The sequence below is a fragment of the Marmota marmota genome, unplaced genomic scaffold (genome assembly GCF_001458135.2).
Source record: "Marmota marmota marmota unplaced genomic scaffold, marMar, whole genome shotgun sequence".
Classification (NCBI taxonomy): Eukaryota; Metazoa; Chordata; class Mammalia; order Rodentia; family Sciuridae; genus Marmota; species Marmota marmota.
Genome location: NW_026000221.1, coordinates 20196678 through 20215086, shown reverse-complemented (window position 1 = coordinate 20215086; position 18409 = coordinate 20196678). Strand labels below are relative to the sequence as shown.

The window sequence follows — 18409 nt, the reverse complement described above, 5'->3', positions numbered from 1 at the left end:
CCAGGCACCCGCGGAGGGGCTTGCGGGCTGCTGGCACCTGCACAGCGCGTTGGCGGCGGCGCGCGGAGGCCCGGCTCCCGCCTGCGCGTCTGTCTCGCTGGCAGCACCCTCGGTGCAGTCGCCGCGCCCTCGCCCCTGCAGCCCCGGCCCCCGCTCCCTTTGCTATTGCGGCTGCTGCGCGCGCCCCCAGCCCCCGGCTTACGAGCCCCTCATAGCCTCCCGGGGACCCCATTTCGCCTACGCGAGGGCGGTGTCCGTCCTCCCCACCCCACCCGGGCTCGCGTTCCCGGCCCGGCACCGGACCCCAGGGGGCCACCGCCCAGCAGCCTCCCGCACCTCCCCTACAGCGACGCCCGGGGGCGGCACGGTTTCTTTGTTAGGGCAGCAGGCGCAAGGGCCCCCTCCCGTGTTGTCACCCGTATTGTCACCCGCACCCACCCGGTGCACTCCGTCCGCCTCCTGGAGTTCACCCCGACCAGGTGGCGGCGGGCGCCTTTTGGGGGTGCGCGGCCGTGCAATTGGTGGATTTTTTTAAACCTTTGTGGAGGGGGCCGCACGGCGTAGGGGGCGGCGAGAGCGCTCCTGGCTGCGGGCTGCTGCTCCTGCCTGGCTCCGGCTCGGCTCCGGCTCTCCCGCTGCTCCTCTCCGCGCCTCTCCCGCGCCTCGTCGCGCCCCGGCTTGGCCCAGCGCACTTCCCCGACGCCGCAGCCCGAGCCGGGCAGTGCCGGGCGCCGAGATGAAGGTGCTGGGACACAAGATCGAATTGCTGGCAGGTACCGCGATCCTTCCCCGCGGCCGCCCTCGGCGCGGCCGGCCCTCGCTGCCCGCTACTTTTCTACTTGGAGAGGGCTCCGGGAGCGGTGGCAGGGTTTGGGGAGGCTCGGATCCGAGCGGGACGGGGCACCACTTAATTCAATTAATAGCTAGCTCGGGTGCTACCTGTTCCTAGGCGGAGCCCGGCCCCGGGAGAGCACCTGAGGCTGAGCCTTACCCGGCTCGGTTCTCTTCTGAGCCCTGCTGCGGGTGGAGCGCCCGGCGCGCGGCGTGATCTCTAGTCTTATAGGAGCGGATCCTTGGGGTCTCGGACTGGTCGAGCTAGGGTCAGAACCCCGAAAGAGAGCCTGAAGCCCCAGGCCGCCAATTAATGTCGCTTATCCCCAAAGAAAGGAGCTCTCTGGGCTCCTAGCAGGAACCATGGTCAGGGCCTCTTATTTCCTGCACCCTGTGACAATCTGAGCCGCTCTTCGCTCTTCTCTGGGGTGAGAAGTTTCTTGTTGGGAGTAGAGGACAAGTGACTTGAAAAGTAGGAAGCCAGATTGGACCCTGATGACTGGGACCTCTGGATTTGGGGCCTCTGTGGAGAAGTGACCAGATGCCCTGCTGGAAACCCGCATCTGGGGGCAATGGTTGGAGTTTCACTGCCCAGAGCAAGAGGTGGGGAAGAGAGTCAGGACAGGGGCCAGCGTCTGAAGCGTGTGAGACAGTCCTAGGGGTGAAATGCGGTAGCACCTGGGCTTCTCTGTTCTCTCCAGGACGGAGATAGACCCACAGCAGGCGAGGTCCAGTCCAGACCCCACCAGGCTGGGACTTCAGGTGCTGAGCCCATGCCTGTTAGATGAACACATGGAAGGGACACGTTCCAGTCGATATCTTCTGGCGCTCCAGGGGTTTGGTCCCACCCTGGAGACCCTTACTGTCTGGGACAAGAGAATGAGGACAGAAGCCCTATTATAAGGTGGGGAAGGGTCAAAAATCTGTGGTTGCACTTAGGAAACAGGATGAGGCCTGGGGCTAGAGGGCAGAGGTTAAATGTGGCAGCCTTTGAAAACACTGAATTTCTGCTCTTGGGGAGGGAGTTGGCCTTACAGACCAAACGACTGAAGGAACTGGTCCCTGCCTGGAGTGTGAGAGAGTCTTGCTTTGGGTGGGGAATGGTGTCTGCAGGGCCTGAGTGGGGGGCGGGGGATAGGGTGGAGGGAGTAGGATGGGGGAGGTTTGGGGCTCTTAAACCGACAGCAGCCCCTGACAGCTCATAGAGAAGGGACTGGCCCTTGGGCCCTGGAACCTCCGGGAGCACCCACCCCCCACCTTGACAGCTGTTTTTTGTTGATAGGCCTAGCCCAGCAACTTGGATGTTAAGTCCCTAGAGGGAGAGTTTTCATAGTGCCCTGCATGGAGAACAGACCTGGATGCCCTTCCTCCTCCTCCTCTTCATCCTGGAGAAGAAATGATAGGGGAGTGGGGGTTTTAGGGGTGTCCATGTTTTGGGGTCCCCATATAGTGTGCCCTCATCTCAACTGGGTGCAGGGATCAGGACCCCTCCTCCATTATCAGGTGGGCTCATCAGGTTCTGGCACTTTCTAAGACCCTGGCCAGGCTGGGGCAGGACCCTCTTAGTCTCTATCATCTGTCACAGGCTCCCAGTGCACATCTAAACCAGGACTGGCATCAGCACATCCCCTCCGATGCTGTTTTGTCCAGACTTCCCTCTCTCTGGCCCCCTCCTGGCCTCTTCCTTGCCTTACAGATCTGGATTCACACTCCAGCCCCCTGCCAGTCAGCTGGGTGATTTCGGACAGGTTGCTTAACCTCTCTGACTTCAGTTTTCTCAGCTTCAAGATGGAACTGTTGACCCCTCCATCTAAGAACTGGTGTGAAGCCTGCTGAGACAGTCCAGGTGGCACACATGATTGGGACCTATGTCCTGTGGGCACCTCTCAGGCTTTGTGTCCTCTCTGGTTCCTTCATCCTGGCTTTCCCACTAATGGGGATCTTTGGCTGATAGGCTGCCAGCAGCTCTAGATATGCCCCCACCCTACTTTATTCCTGTCGCAGGCAGCTGGGAGAATTTGATTCATCCCTTTGGATGATAAGCAGGTCACAGTCAGGATGGGGTCCATTTATTGTGGCAGCATACAGTAAGTGCTCAATAGCTGTTGACCGAGTCTGAGCTCACATAGCCCCACTCGTCAGCTGCACCTGAGGGAGGCTGTGCAGGACCTCTAACTCTCGGCCCCCTGCCCCGCCCCCGCCCCTTAAAAAAAAAAAAACTCATATGGATTTAGCTCTTCAGAGTTTTCCCATTCTATTTTATTATGGGGCCCACTTCACCAATGAGGTCAGTCACTCTGTCATGTTCATACAGCTGGAGAGAAGTTGGCTCTGAAGTCAAACCCCAGTGCCAATCTGGAGTGGCCCCAGGCTTCCTAACTGTGTTGCCTGGCGTTGGGCCCGTTTTTGTTGTTGTTGTTGTTGTTTTGTTTTAGTTTTGGTACTGGGGATTGAGCCCAGGGGTGCTCAGTCACTGAGCCACATCCCAGCTCGTGTGTGTGTGTGTGTGTGTATGAAACAGGGTCTTACTATGTTGCTTAGGGCCTCCCTAAATTACTGAAGCTGGTCTCAAACTTGCAATCCTCCTGCCCCAGCCTCCTGAGCCACTGGGATTACAGGTGTGTGCCACCATGTCTGGTTTTGAAGCTTCTCCACATGTCATTTTCCTCACCTGTAGAATGGGATATGTGTGTCAGGTCTAGAGCCATACCACCCTGAATGCATTCCATCTCAGAAGCTAGGCAGGGTCGGCCTGGTTAGTACTTGGGTGGGAGAGTGTGTGTCAGATGTTGAGCGTGGCATCTGGCAGGCAGGCGGTAAATGGCATTTGCAGGGCCATGATCCTTGAGCTGCCATCAGATTATTCCAGGATTTCCTCCTCTGCTTTGCTTCAGGATCCAGAGTCTCCTCCTTCAGGGTGTCCCAGTTCCTCTGCTGGGTTCTGTGCACAACCCAGGCCTCTCTGGACGTGTCTCAGGTTGGCATCGTGGGCTGGAGTGGGCCACGGCATCTGGGCCCTTGTGGCCCGACATCCACAGCTCTGAGAGCAGGTGTGAGAAGCTAGGTGTCCCCTCATGTGGGACCTGGAGGTATGCCCACATGCTGTCCTGCTCAAGCCCAGCATATCTTTTTGTTCTGGAGAGAAGAGGCGGCGATGGGGCCATTCTGAGGCTCCCCTGATAACGAATGCTTCTGAGGCCTGCAGTTGCCAGACTCTGGCAGGATCGTGCTGCAACAGGAACAAGGAAGGTGGTGATCTTGCCATCAGAGGATGTGACTCTCAGGGTCTCCTCTCTGCTTCTGAGCTCCTGGGAGAATTCTTAACATCTCTGAGCCTCAGTCTCCTTGTTGTTAAATGGGAGCATTGTGACAAGGCTCCAAGACCACCCTGGTGAAGGAGCCCAGGACACTGTCACCTGCTCAAAAGCTCCTTACAGTTCCCAGAGGGCAGATTGTTGGTGCCTTGGTAGCTTGTCTGTTTGCAAATAGGAAAGCAATTGCTTTTGGTGGATTTGTACTCAAACAATATGTTTTCAAGATGGTTCGGCGTCACAGGCAGCTCTAAAAATGGCAGATTTGGGGCTCTGAAGTGGTCCCTTGGGAGCCTTGGTATTGGATGTTGGCAATTTAAAATATCATGCTTGCTGTGGGATTAAAAAGCAAAAGTTTGACCAGTTCTGTGTAGAATTGGGGTTCTCTTTTCATGCGTGGAATTCGTAGCCCACACCATTTTACTGGCTACGCTGCAGTCGTGTTTACTGGTCGGCAAGTTTGTTGGCCCACAGTTCACCTGAGGGGTAAACTAAGGCATGGATTTGCCCCCCCCCCCAGGAGGCTGAAAACAGGACCTGGAATCCTCACTGCCAGTTTCTCCCTTCAGCACACTCCACTGCTGTATCTGTGGAGGCTGCACAGATAAGCACTGGGAGAATGTCTGCTGGGGACAGGGGACAGATGTGCAGATTGTTGGATGTGCTAGGGTGGCGTGGGGAGAGGGGGCATGCCGTTCCACTGCACAGGGGAGAAACAGGTACCGCTCTTACGAAGGGCAAGGCCATGATGTATCCAAAGCTCAAAAATAAGTGTGATCTGTGACTCAGCAGTTGAATTTTTAGGAACAAATAAAGAGGTGTTCGTTCAAGGATATTTATTCTATCATTGTTTATAGAAGAAAAAAAAAAGTGGAAACAACCTAACTGCCTACCAGTGGAAGAGCACAGCCGTCCCCAGGGACCATAATTCACAGGTAGCTGCAAATTGTGCTCCCGAGGGTCATCTATCCACCCAAATGGTATCCACCCCAATATGTGTAATAATAATGGTGATGATGACTCACGGGTTTTTTAAATTATAAAAGTGTGCTTTATTACAAGAAAATTTTAAAATATAACCAATAATACTGAAAATAACATAACTGGCATTTATAGCCTTGGTCCAAGTTCTTTATTAAACAGACTAATAAATGTTCCATGAATAGTTATTGATCAGCTTATGCAACAAAACAGATAAATGGAGGGTCTGGGGTTGTGGCTCAGTGGTAGAGCACTTGCTTAGCATGTGTGAGGCACTGGGTTCGATTCTCAATACCACATAAAAATAAATAAAATAAAAGTCCATTGACAACTAACACACACACACACACACACACACACGCACACACACACACATACACACAAGAAATAAATGGAAAAAGTGAATAAAGAATAGTGATCAGCCAGGCATGATGGTACACACCTATAATCCCAGTGGCTCTGGAGGCTGAGGCAGGAGGATCTCGAGTTCAAAGCCAGCCTCAGCAAAAGTGAGATGCTGAGCAAACTCAGTGAGACCCTGTCTCTAAATACAATACAAAATAGGGCTGGGGATGTCACTCAGTGGTTGAGTGCCCCTGAGTTCAATCCCTAGTACCCCTCCCCCCCGAAAAAAGAATACATAATGATGAACCAGGAATTTTGGTTTTTTTTGGTTTTTTGCTTATACAAGACACCTCACAGTTCTATGGCACAAACCACAGGCCAGGCACAGCTCTACATGCTACGTTGTTGTAACAGTGAGATACATGCTGCTGTTTCCTCCTTTTTTATAGATAAGGAAACAGAGGCACAGACCACTCAAGTAATTTGCCAGAGGCCACACAGATGGTCAGTGGCTGGCCAGGATTTGAAACAACATGTCTCTAGATCTGGAGTCCAAAAGATATTTCAAAACAATGTTTCTTGCTTTAAAAAATATATATATTTTCCAAGGTTTAGATGACCAATGGAAGTGAATAAAAGGGTAGGTACTGGGACCTTGGCAGTGGGTATCTCTAGTACACAGGATTTTCTGTAATTTTCTCTTCTTTTTGTTCCTCTGTTTTTCTCAGTGAGTTTGTACTACATGAAGTTCAAGTTCTGGGTTTTGGTGGTGGTGATGGTGGTACCGGTCATTGAACCCAGAGGCCTTGCCTCCCGAGCTACGTCCCCAACCCTTTTTACTTGGTACTTTGAGACAAGGTCTTGCTAAGTTGCCCAGGCCAGCCTCAAACTCTGGATCCTCCTTCCCCAGCCTTCCTAGTAGCTGAGATTACAGGCGTGTGCCACTGTGCCTGGCTCAATTTCTGGTTTTTAAAACCTAAGAGTCAGAAAACGCACAGGGGAAAGTGTTAGAGTGTTAGGCAAAGGCTCTGGTGAAACCAGGTCCCTGGGAACCTGGGAGGAGCGCTCGGATCCAGTGCAGAGGAAGAGGGGAGAGGAGTGGTCCCTGGATGCTGCCCGGAGTCTCCCAAGTCCAGGGAGCAGGAATTCGCTTCCCACGGTGAACCACAGGCGCAGGCCATATCTTCGTGTCTCCCTCTTGTACGAAGGTTGTGCTGGGCTGATAATGGCCCCCAAAGATTTTCTGATCCAATCCCTAGAACTTGCCTTATGTGGTAAAAGGGACTTTGCAGATGCCGTTGAGTTTAGGGTCTTAGAGGGAGAGAGATTCCAGGATTATCCATGGGGCCTGAATGCATCTGTATCTTTGTAAGAGGAGGAGAGGATGTTCCACAGCAGGAGAGGGATGTGGTGACAGGAGCAGCTTGGTGGCCTAGAAGAGGGGGAAGGGCCACTGGCCAAGGAATGTAAGGAACAAGGGCAGGAGAGCAGCTCCCCAGCTGAGTGGAGTGGCCCTGGACTCGGGTCACCAGCTTCTAACCTTCAGAACTTAAGAGCTGGACCCTGTGTACATGGGTACTTACACTGTGTATGTGACTCTCACCATGGACGGCCAGAGGAATGAGAAGGGATGCTCCATTGGTGTAGTGTGTCAAATGCACCCTACTGTCACGTATAACTAATTAGAACAAATAAAAAAATGCAATAAAAATAGTTGGATGTAAAAGAGAGAGAGAGAGAGAGAGAGAGAGAGAGAGAGAGAGAGAGAGAGAGAGAGAAGCTGTATGCTGCTACAAACCACCAGGTTTGCAGGGTGCCATAGCACACGCCTGTAATCCAGCAACTTTGGAGGCTGAGATGGGAGGATCACAGGTTCAAGGCCAGCCTGGGCATTTGGCGAGACCTTGAGACCCTGTCTCAAAAAGGGCTGGGAGCCAGGCATGGTGACACACGATTGTAATCCCAGCGGCTCCTGAAAGTCAGCCTCGGCAACAAGACCCTAAAAAAGGCTGGGGATATACTTCAGTGGGAAAGCACCCCTGGGTCCAAAGCCTGGTACAAAACAAAAACAAACAAACAAAAAAAAACACAACCCACAGGGCCAGGAATACAGCTCAGCGGTAGAGCACCCTGGGGTCCATTCCCAGTATTGCAAAAAAGAAACCACCAGGTTTATGGAGCTTTGTCTGAGCAGCTACAGATGTGACTCCTACTTTAGCCTCTGCCCAGAGGGTGGGTGAGGCATGGATGTGACCCTCCACTCAGTATGGGACAGACCCAGTCATCTCAGCAGGATGGCCCAGCTCACATCCAGGGCCTCCCCAGCCTCTTGCTCCTCAATGAGGCCTCAGATTCTAATTCACCAATGACATTTTGCTCCCGCCCGAGTGGCCAGAGCCCCAGAACAAATGTCTGTGGAAGCAGCTCAAAGCCTCTCACCACCTCGCCTGCCCCCATGTGCTGGGTGGCAGGCAACAGGTCCCCCTGTTTATAGCCTCAGCCCCAGGTCTAGGCATCACCCAGCAGGAAGAGGGACCCTCTGATGAGAAGCCCCTCCTGTCACTCCTCTGCTTCAGACTGTCCAATGCATCTGCACATTCAGAGTAAAAACCCCAGATTTTCTATGGATCTTCAGGGCTGTGAGCTGGACTCTGCTCCTTAGCTCAGTGCCTCACCTCCTGCCTCTCCCCCTCACCACCCTGCTCTATCTCCTGGGCTTCCTCTGTCCTGAACACACCATGCAGCAAGCACCAGCCCAGGGCCTTTGCATGTGCTGTTCCTCTGTGCTCAGCATCCTCCTCAGCATCCCCAGGAATCACCGCCCATCTCCCTTCAAATCTGTGCTCATGTGGCCTTTGTCAGCCTGGGGACATCTCTGACCATCCTGTCTAGATCACAGCACCCCAACCTGCTTCTGCCCCCTTCTGTGACTTGCTTCCTCCATTGCACCTAGAACATCTGAACACCATATGTTTACTTGCATTTGTTGATTGATTGCCCCTCCCCCCACAAAGAAATACCGCTGCAGCAATAATGGGACTCTTTCCGTGTGACGGTCAGCATGTCATCTCCAGTGCCTTGAATAGCTCCAGAAACATATAGCCAGAGTATCCCTGGGCCTGAAATGCTTGGGGCCATAAGAGTTTCTGATTTCAGAGTTTCTGTGGATAACTGCATAGACTTTACTAGATCCACATGCCTCATTCAAACATCTGAAGTCCAACATGCTCCAAAAGCCAAACGTTTTTTCAGCATCGTGTCGTCACAAGAAGACATGACCTAGGAGTTGGGTGGGCGCTGATCAGGCAGCCCCCTCTGGCAAGCATGTGAGGCAGGAAAACTCTGAGAGCTGCCTGGAGTCCTCCTCACCCATCAAACATTGGTTTTCAAAGTGTCACTGTATTGGGAAGTTCAGAGGAGCAGAGGCCTTTTGGTGAGCAGGGACCGAGTAAGCGATGCCCCCTTGGGCTCGCTCTCTGTTGCAGATGCCCGTTAGGTTGCCTTGGCCTCCCTCTTTGAATCTTTTTTTTTTTTTTTTTTGGTACCGGGGATTGAACCCAGGGGCACTTGACCACTGAGCCACATCCGCAGCCTTTCTTATTTTGAGACAGTGTCTTGCTAAATTGCTAGGTTGGCCTTGAACTTGCTGTCCTCCTGCCTCGGCCTCCCGAGCAGCTGAGATTACAGGCGTGCACCACCGGGCCCGGCACCTCTTTGAATCTTGCAGCAAGATCCAGGGCAAGTGTTGCTTTGTTTCTGGGAAATTTGCCAAATTGGGCAAAGATACACAGTTGATGAGACACCTGTGTTAAAGAGACTTGAGAATTTGTGAGAAAAGCACAGGCTAAGCTTTTTAACTTTTTAATGTAGGTCATGGACACCCATGTGCATGTGATGATTGTGAGCTTTTCAGTGGTGGGTTAGAAGGGGCAGGTGTACTTGTTTAAATCTCATGGAGAGTCAGGAGCAATGGTGCACGCCTGTAATTCCTGTCTCACAGGAGGCTGAAGCAGGAGGATCACAAGTTGGAGGCTAGCCTGGGCAATTTAGGAAGACCCTGTCTCAAAATAAGAAACATAAAGGATTGGGTATAGCCAAGTGGTAAAGCACCCCTGAGTTCAATCCCCAGTAAAAACAACAACCAAAAAAACAACCCTTGGAGAAAATCACATCCCAGGTCTCATGGATTATTGTGCTCGCTGCAAGGAGGAAGTTGCAGGTTCTGGATTAGCTCTAGTGTGTCCCTATTTTCTTTCAGAAAGTTCTTTGCCTTGAATTCCTTTAGCGTATGAGGCTGAATCTTCCCCTCCACACACACACACACACACAAAAAGGTCCCAAATTTAGATAAGCTTCAATTGTATGACAGAACACTCATGATAATAATAGATTAAGATAAACGTGTATTGACCTCTCTCACAAACAGGGTCTGGCAACGGACCATCACAAATCATGGCTTCATTATCCTCAGTTATCTAGACTCCTGTGTTGCCTCTCTGCCACTTTTAATGTCCTGCTTCAAGGTCCAAAATGGCTGCTCTAGCACCTGTCATTACATCTATATTCTAGCCAGCTGGCAGGAGAAAGAGTCAAAGACTGGCATGTCTCTTCTTTGAAGAACAATGCCCCAGAGTCATATATTTTCATTTACATTTCAATGGCAGAACAGCACATAGTCCCAAGATTTTTCCCATCATCTTCCCACGTATCTAAAATTCGGGAATCTATTATTATGTCTGTTTAACACCTAGAGCCAAGTGTGTTGAAAAACTGAGCTCACACATGGGCGCTGGGCCTCAGCATCTAACTTGATGAGAGAGCTCCATTACATCTATTCTAACATGCACTTTTTTTTTTTTCACACTTGAACATTTCTAAAATTGGGCTGCATTCTCTAGTCTCTGCTGACAAAGTGGGCAGCGTGACTTTGCTGTCACTGCTGTCCCACAAGCATCAGAATGTGCAGGGTGCACGTCAGCATCCTGGAAGGGAATCCTGGAGACCACACAGAGCACGTCACCAGCGTCCTTGCTGCTGAGAAGCCCGAACTGCATAGAAACCGCAGGTGTCAAGACTCCAGGACTGATCGACAGGACTCCAGAGTGCCAAGACATTTTAGGATAGACCTCCCCAATTGATTTCAATGACATTTTCCTTTTTTTTTTTTTAGAATTCACATGAGTGAGATGATTTTAAAAATCTGAATGTAAGTCTAAAAGAACACTTTCAATAAGCGCACACACACACACATAAAAAAAAAAAGAAAGAATGAAAAATAAGAACTTGTCATGAGGTGGCAAGTCCAGAACTTCTTTGTGTGTACCCTAGGAATGGACAAATAAGCAAAAATATTATGGGTAATGAGAACCATGTTTCTCACCATTGGAGAAAAACATGTAAATCAGGATAAGGAGGAAAGTTAGAACAGACCCTGGTGTTGAATTAGAATCAGAGGAAATAGAAATAAAAATTCCAGATTTTCAACATCTATACAGATGGATAGATTCAGAAGTAACTGGGTGCTTTGGTATCTTATGTTTTCCTGCCCTACCTGTGGAGGGACCTAGGTGAAGGACACCTCGTATCAGTGAGCACCCTCACTATCCAGATGTTGGTTTCTAAGTCTCCCAAAAGAGGAATCAGGGAACTCGAAGAAGTGGTTGATTCCAGGGTTGAGGCAGAAGGGAATGAGTTTGGAACATCTATTAACTCTGTAAAATCAGAAACTACTCAAAGAATGATGGGTACATGTTGAAAGGACACAAGAGCCAACCCTAGGGGACTCCAAAGGCCAAATATGACCCAGTTTGAACCAGGAAATTAAAAACAATTAGCAATGGATTTTTGAACCCATCGGATCAATATCCATGAGCCCACAGTGGTATAAATAAACAATGGAATAGATGAGGAGGTGGAAGAGAAGGGAGAGCTCTTTCTTACAGGAGAGTTCCAATGAACAAACGTAGACTGATAATGGAAATAGAAAATTATTATTAGACAAAGCCCACAGTGATTGTGGGCAGCGATCATCAATGGTTGTTAAAATTAGCAGGTAGAAGTACGAGGAGAGACAGGATGTCTTTGCAGTCTCCGAGCAGCTTCCCACAGACACTTATTAATTGCAAAGGGGAGACTGGTCACCTTGCAGGGAGACAGCCCCTTCGTCATGTGATCAAGGTTAACAGCCCCAGTAATAAGACAGATTGGCAGTCGGTGCCTGGGTCTGGTGCTCAGGGCACGTGGTTTCTTTGTATTCGTGCCCACAAGGTCTGGCTTCAGTCGAATGGTGGAAAAAAAAACACAATGGACAAACCTGAACCGAAGACACTCCAGATGAAGCAACCAGCGTTCCTCAAACATGTCAAAGTCACCAGGCGCAGTGGCGCACGCCTGTAACCCCAGCCACTTGGGAGGCCGAGGCAGGAGTGTCGCAAGTTCAAGGCCAGCCTCAGCAATTTAGCAAGACCCTAAGCAACTCAGTGAGACCCTGTCTCTAAATTTAAAAAATATGAATAAGAGCTGGGGATGTGTGCTGGTGGTTAAGCACCCATAAGTTCAATCCCCAGTACCAAAAAAAAAAGAGTGGTTGGGGATGTGACTCAGTGGTAAAGAGCCCCAAGGTTCAATCCCAAAAGAAAAAAGTGTCAAAGTCATAAAAGACAAGAACAGAGGGATTGTCCCTGGTGGAAGAGGCTTGACAACTAAGTCCAGTGTGACGATCTTGGATCAGGTCCTGACACTGCCCCCACCCCCCCAAAAAAGCACAGTTGTGTAACTTTGAGGGAAACTAGGTTAAGGTATCTGAAAAACTTCTGTGTTTTGTTCTTGTTGTTTGTTTGTTTGTTTGTTTTGCAATTTCTCCGTAAGCAGAATTTTTTCCAAAAAAAAAAAAAAATACAAGGGAGGAAATATTCTATCTTAACTTAGAAACATTTTCTTTTCGATATATAAAATATGCTACTTATACTCCATGGTATCTTAAGATTTGATAAAATCTGGTGTATAGAATAAAAATTCCCTTTCATAACCTTCCAAACCCCTATCCTACCCCAGAGGGGAACTTTCAAGCTTACCTTGAATCATTTGAGGATTTTCTTCTTGAATTTTCCAGTATGTGTTAGATGTACCTGTCCAGTATGTGTATGTTTTACATAAGTGAGATTATTTAGACTTTTTATTGTACAATGTTCCTTTTTCTTTTACCTGTATATTTTAGAAAGTTTTCCCTATGTGTGTGAGTGGAATGTCCCTTTTTCCTTTTTACTGGGGACTGAATCCAGGGCTCACACGTTAGGCAGGCAAGCGCTGTACTACAGAGCTACATCCCCAACCCTTTTTTATTTTTGAGACAGGATCTTGCTAAATTGCCCAGGCTGCCTTCAAACTTGCAATCCTCCTGCCTCAGCCTCCGAGTGGCAGGCATAACAGACGTGCACCACCATGCTTGGCTGGTGTTGTCTTTTATCTTGAAGCTGCTTGGTACCCGGTGGGGGCACAGATGCTCCATAATTTGTTTAACTATTCTCCTGATGTTCATTTAGGTTGCTTCCCCTTTTGAACGACTCCCCTGCACTGAGCCTCCTTGTGCACCATTTCCTGCTGTACCCACCTGTGTTTTTCTTTAGGATAAATACCTGGAGATGAATTGCACAGTTGACAAATACTTGTATTTGACAGATTATACCAAGTTGTCCCCCCAAATAAAGCTGAACCCACTGTAATCCAACCAACAGTGGCAGAGCGCCTGTGCCTGTACCCCGATGCCTGCCAACTCTGGGTGCTATCAGTAGTTTGCAGTTTGAGAGAACAGTGAGCCTCCCTTCATCTATTCATTTCATTTTACTGAGCAAAGATTGAACAAAGTGTCTGCTCGCCCAGTGCCCAGAACAGATGAAGCCCTGGTCCTCGAGGACTCTCTGGTAGTTCCCTGCATGTCCCTGGCGGCTAGTGGATACGCCTTGTGCTTCCCCGATGGCTTTCAGAGCGTGGCTTTCTGACCTCCCTCCCCCAGACTTGTGTCCTCTCTTCTTGCCGGATTGACACTGGTTTTCTTTCTGCTGGCTGAGCCTGGCTCCGAGAGCTACTAAGCCTGTTCCTCTATTGGGGGGCTGTGACAAGCCTCCCTGGAGACACCAGAGAGTCAGGCAGGGACTGCGAATGAGGAGAGCAGCAGAGGAGGGTGCATAAGCTGGGGACGAGCTGAGGCTTCACTGCTTCCTCCAAGATCTGTGGAAACCTCACCAGCCTGTTCCAAAGGTCTCCAAGCCTTGGTGGTGTGCATGCAAGTACTGCTTTATGCCTCTAAGTGACATTGGAACAGTGGAATACGAGTGACAAAAAATGTTGACCTTCTGTGGGCAGGTCAACCTCAGTCTGTCCTGTTTGTCCTCGTATTGGTGAATTGTTCGATTTGAAAATTATTGAGCCTCGGCCTCTGGGCTCTAATGAAGTTTGACAGATGAACAGGGTCAGGCCTCTGTCCTCAGGGGGGCCACAGTGAGGAGATGGAGCCACTCATCCATGCATCCCGAGGTTATTGAGGTCGTGCAGCCCAGACTGACCTACGGGCCGTAGACCCAGACATGGTTGGTTCAAGTCTGGGTTTTGTCACTTACCCCTAGTAAAACCTTGGTCTGGTTATTTCACCTGTTTGAACCTCCCTTCCCCAGCTACGAATCGAGGACAATCGTAGGCCCTGCCTCAGAGAGGCATTGAGAGGATTCAATGAATCGACACATACAAAGTGCTAAAACAGAGCCGGGAACATAGTAGGTGCTCAGTAAATATTAATGATTTTTTTTTAAAAGAGAGTGAGAGAGAGAGAATTTTTTTAATATTTATTTTTTAATTATCGGCGGACACAACATCTTTGTTTGTATGTGCTGCGGAGGATTGAACCCGGGCCGCACGCATGCCAGGCGAGCGCGCTACCGCTTGAGCCACATCCCCAGCCCCTAATGATTTTTTAAAAAAATGATCATAGGGTTATGGAGAGGAAGGACTTTCCAGGCAGGGTAACAGGATGGGCAAGGGCTTTGCTTCCTGTGGAAGGATGTCCTACGGAGTCAGCTGGGGCTTCCACCGTAAGGGTTAGAACACAAATATGGTGGCTTTAAGCACTGGGTGTGTGTGTGTGTGTGTGTGTGTGTGTGTGAGAGAGAGAGAGAGAGAGAGAGAGAGAGAGAGAGCACAGGCAGGCAAGGCTGTTGTGGGATAGGAATTCAGAGGACCCAGGGGAAAGCAGAACTGGCCTCTTCCAAGTTGGGTCTAAACCAAGGAGCTGTGACTAGAGGGAGGAAATGGAGATTGAGCCAGAAAAAAAATTTTTTTTGACCCCATGTTCTTGTGTCCAGCTGTCTCCGTCTTCCTGGTGCAGGGGGATGGCACCTGTCACCCCCTGTGTCTTTTTCTGGTCTGTGAAGAAAGGAGGCCAAAGGGCATCCTCATCCCAGCTCCAGCCCAGTGCTATCCCAGCCCTGAGGTCATGATAGCACCAGGGAGTGGCCCAGGGCCAGCCCCCTGATGGCTCCAAGCCCCAGGGTAGTGCAACCAGAAGGCGCTTCCCTGGTCTTGGGGGTCTCAGGTTTCCTGCACTCTTTCAAGCCATGGTGGGGGACCCAGGCCAGCTGTGTAGGTTGTGCATGTCTGTGATGTCACTGTGATGCCATTCCTTCTCTGTGACGCACCACCCTCCTCCCTCAACTCTCCCTGGCCATCCCCCTCCCCCAGGGCGCAGCCAGCCAGGCCCCTTGAGACAGTGGGTGGGACAAATTTCAATGGCTGTGGCTTTTCTTGTAATCATGGGATCTTATAACTGTCAGAGTGCCGCCTACACAGGGCAGCTTGGTCTGGACCTTGACCATGACCTGCCCTGGTCCCCCTCACTCTATGGTTGAAAAACTATGAGCCGTTCCACAGCTGTGCCCTTCCCTCTTTGCCTTCTCCCTGACCCACAGGCCCCTGGGTTGGCTTCTCCTGAGTGTGCCGACTTTCCTGTGTGCAGGTCCTGCCTTTCGGCTCTAGAGTGTCTCAGTGGGACAGTACAGGTGTGGCTGGGGGAGGGAGCACCACCCCTGCATAGGGACCCTTCTCACCTGGGCCCCAGGTACTAAAGGTTGGTAAGAGCCTCCCTCCATTGAAACAGCCAAACCCCACGGGTATTTCCAGATGTCCCCTTACCATCTCCTCCACTGTCCAATGCTTCCCACTGACAATTGCTTAAATAAGAGACAAAATAACAAAGGGGAGAAAAAACCAAATAGTAAGCAACTGCTTTATTCTGGAGGATGAGTAACTACTACTGGTCAATTTAAGTATTTATTGAATAGTTTCACGAACAATCATAGTAATTATATATATTGGGAGGAGTCCTGGGGATTGAACTCAGGGGCACTCAACACTGAGCCACATCCCCAGCCCTATCTTGTATTTTATTTAGAGACAGGGTCTCACTGAGTTCCTCAGCACCTCACTTTTTCTGAGGCTGGCTTTGAACTCGAGATCCTCCTGCCTCAGCCTCCTGAGCCACTGAGATCACAGGTGTGCACCCCAGTTACTAATATTTTTAACCCAAGCAAATCCAAGGGTTCAAGTCTTAGGTCTCATCCTAGAATCAGGTTGGCCCATGTCTATAATCCCAGCTACTCAGGAGGATACGGCTGAGGCAGGAGGATCACAAGTTTGAGGCCAGCCTCAGCAACTTAGCAAAACTCTGTCTCCTAAATAAATAAATAAATAAATGGAAAGAAAAATCACATTTGAAGAAGCACAAACAAGCAAACAAAAACAATGAACTTGGAATGCAGGCCGTCCTAATGGACTCACCCTCTTTGCTTTCAAAACTCCTTGGCCCCAGAGTTTCTCACAGTCTCTCTTACTCAGCCAAAGAGGCCGTTTGCCCTCCCTTAACCTTCTCGCCTCCTGTTCTACTTCAGCTCAGTCCCTGAGCCAGCAGGTACGAATCTTTCCTCTAACAAAGATGGGGAGTGGGGGGGCGGGGAAGCTGCCTTAAATTAGCAGGGAAAGGTAAGGAAGCCCTGCTCAGCGATGTTAAATCATTTATGTCCCTTCAAATATGTATAAAAATCTTCCGGTTAAAAGGCACTTTTATATCTAGTGTCTTTGCTCCCCGGAGCTCTCCGAGGTGGGCGGAGGAAGGCTCCCCTTTGTCTAGGAGCCAGGCGGTGAGCATCTGTCCGCTAAGACTTCGGTGACTCTGGGCCCAGCCACTGATGCCTGGAGGGACTGGGGTTCATCCCAGGGCATTTGGTTTTAAGGCTCCATGTTCCCTTTAGGGAATAAGAGATCAAGGTGGGGGTGGGGGACAGAGCCAAAAGAGCCATCCCTGTGGTCCTGAGGACCCCTGGGGCCACCCTCCATCCTGTTCTGTGCTGCTCACTCCCCCTAACCCTCATGGGGCTCCACGGTGGAAGGTCGATGGCAGTTTTATGACATCCTCATCCAGCTGCCTTAAAAAAAAAAAAATCATGACTTTCTTGAAAAGAAACTTCTCTGCCCCCCACCGTGGGAATGTCCACTCTGGCCTCAGTCCAGGAGCCCCACAACGTCCAGCCCGCCCCAGGCTGCCTGTTTTCCATCCACAGAGCCACTCCCAGTTCTCCGGATGACAGGGTCTCTCTCCACCCCTTCCCCACCGCTCCCTAGCACAGGCCATCTGTCCCTGCGCTGCCCACTCACAGCCCTTTTAATAGCACCACCTTGGGGAGGATGGTCCCCAGGGAGGTTTCATAACAGGCTGGGGCGAGGGTGGGGACACCCCAGGGCTGCCCAGGCCTGGAATGGAGTCGGCTGTTCAGGGAGGCAGGTGGCTAAAAAAGTCCTAGTGGGGGACGAGTTTCCCAGGGTGGGGGCCCCTCTTGCAGCTCCCCACCCAGATGGATGGAGGAGTGTGCGCACATCGGAAAGGGGGCAGGAGAGGGGAGAGGACGCCTTTCTAAAAATACAGCCCGTCTGCACCGTGTTAGCTAGTTTCCTCGGAAACCACTGGGAACAGAGCTGGGGCATGGCAGGGCGCAGTCTGCAGTGATCTGGGGCCTGGGTGGGTGGCAGCCAGCCCTCCTGGCCCCCGTGCGCACACCTGGGAGGCCCCGCAGCTCTCCTTTGGGCCTCTGTGAGGCTGAGTGCCCAGCAGCTCCCAGACCAGCCCGGACTCCAGCAGGGAGTCCCCATGATCTCATGAGGCACCATCTTGGCACCTCTGGAGGGCTGAGCTTCCTGCTTCTGATGGAGGCCCAGGGAAGCCCGAGCTGCCACCTGGCCTTGCCAAAGCAGCGCTGATACAGAAGTGGGTTCCCTTTTGTGCCCTTGGGCTGTGTGCACTTGCTGGGTTTTCCATGGGGAGAAACCAAGAGTGCAGAGGTGGGCAGGGACGCAGGATGCCCAACCAGCTGGTGGCGTGGTCCCTCTCAGGGCAGAAGGGAAAGTCCGAGGGCTTCACCCTTAGGAAAGGCTTGAATTAGATTTTGGAAAAAAAGGGAGCCAGGAATGAATGGATCAATCAAGGAAGCCAACCTTCCAAAGCAGGCAGCCATGCCGTAACAAAATGAGCACCAAGCTCCGGATGCAACTGAGTGGTAGAACTAAGAAAAAAAAAATTTTTTTAGAAAGAGCATTGAGCACCAGCCCAGGAGTCCATGAGCCCAGTCCTGGCCCTACCTGTGCAAGTAATTGCTCCTCATTAGCCTCAGTCTCCCCATCTTGCTTCAGCAAGCACTTTATGACCTGGGAAATGCTTTGCAAGAGGCCCACGCCTGTAATCCCAGTTAATTGGGAGGCTGAGGAAGGAGGATCATGAGTTCGAAGCCAGCCTCAGCAACTAAGCAAGGCACTAAGCAACTCAGTGAGACCCTGTCTCTAAATAAAATACAAAATAGGGCTGGGGATGTGGCTCAGTGGTCAAGTGACCCTGGGTTCAATTCCCA

At 50.8% G+C, this 18409-nt stretch overlaps 1 protein-coding gene across 4 annotated transcripts in view; it reads left to right on the top strand.

Annotated features, from left to right (window-relative positions):
* Positions 1–6: 6 nt before the first annotated feature.
* Positions 7–18409, top strand: part of Ndrg4 (NDRG family member 4) — a 42441-nt gene continuing 24038 nt past the window's right edge. The window contains exon 1 of one of the 4 annotated variants that reach the window (XM_048792088.1): positions 7–112. Coding sequence is in view for 3 of the 4 variants with exons in the window: in XM_048792089.1 (XP_048648046.1) it covers positions 737–773 (37 nt within the window). In the remaining variant the exon portion in view is untranslated. Of the gene's footprint in view, positions 113–566; positions 774–18409 lie in introns of those variants that run through there. The other 3 variants (XM_048792089.1, XM_048792087.1, XM_015488658.2) reach the window with 3 other exon arrangements.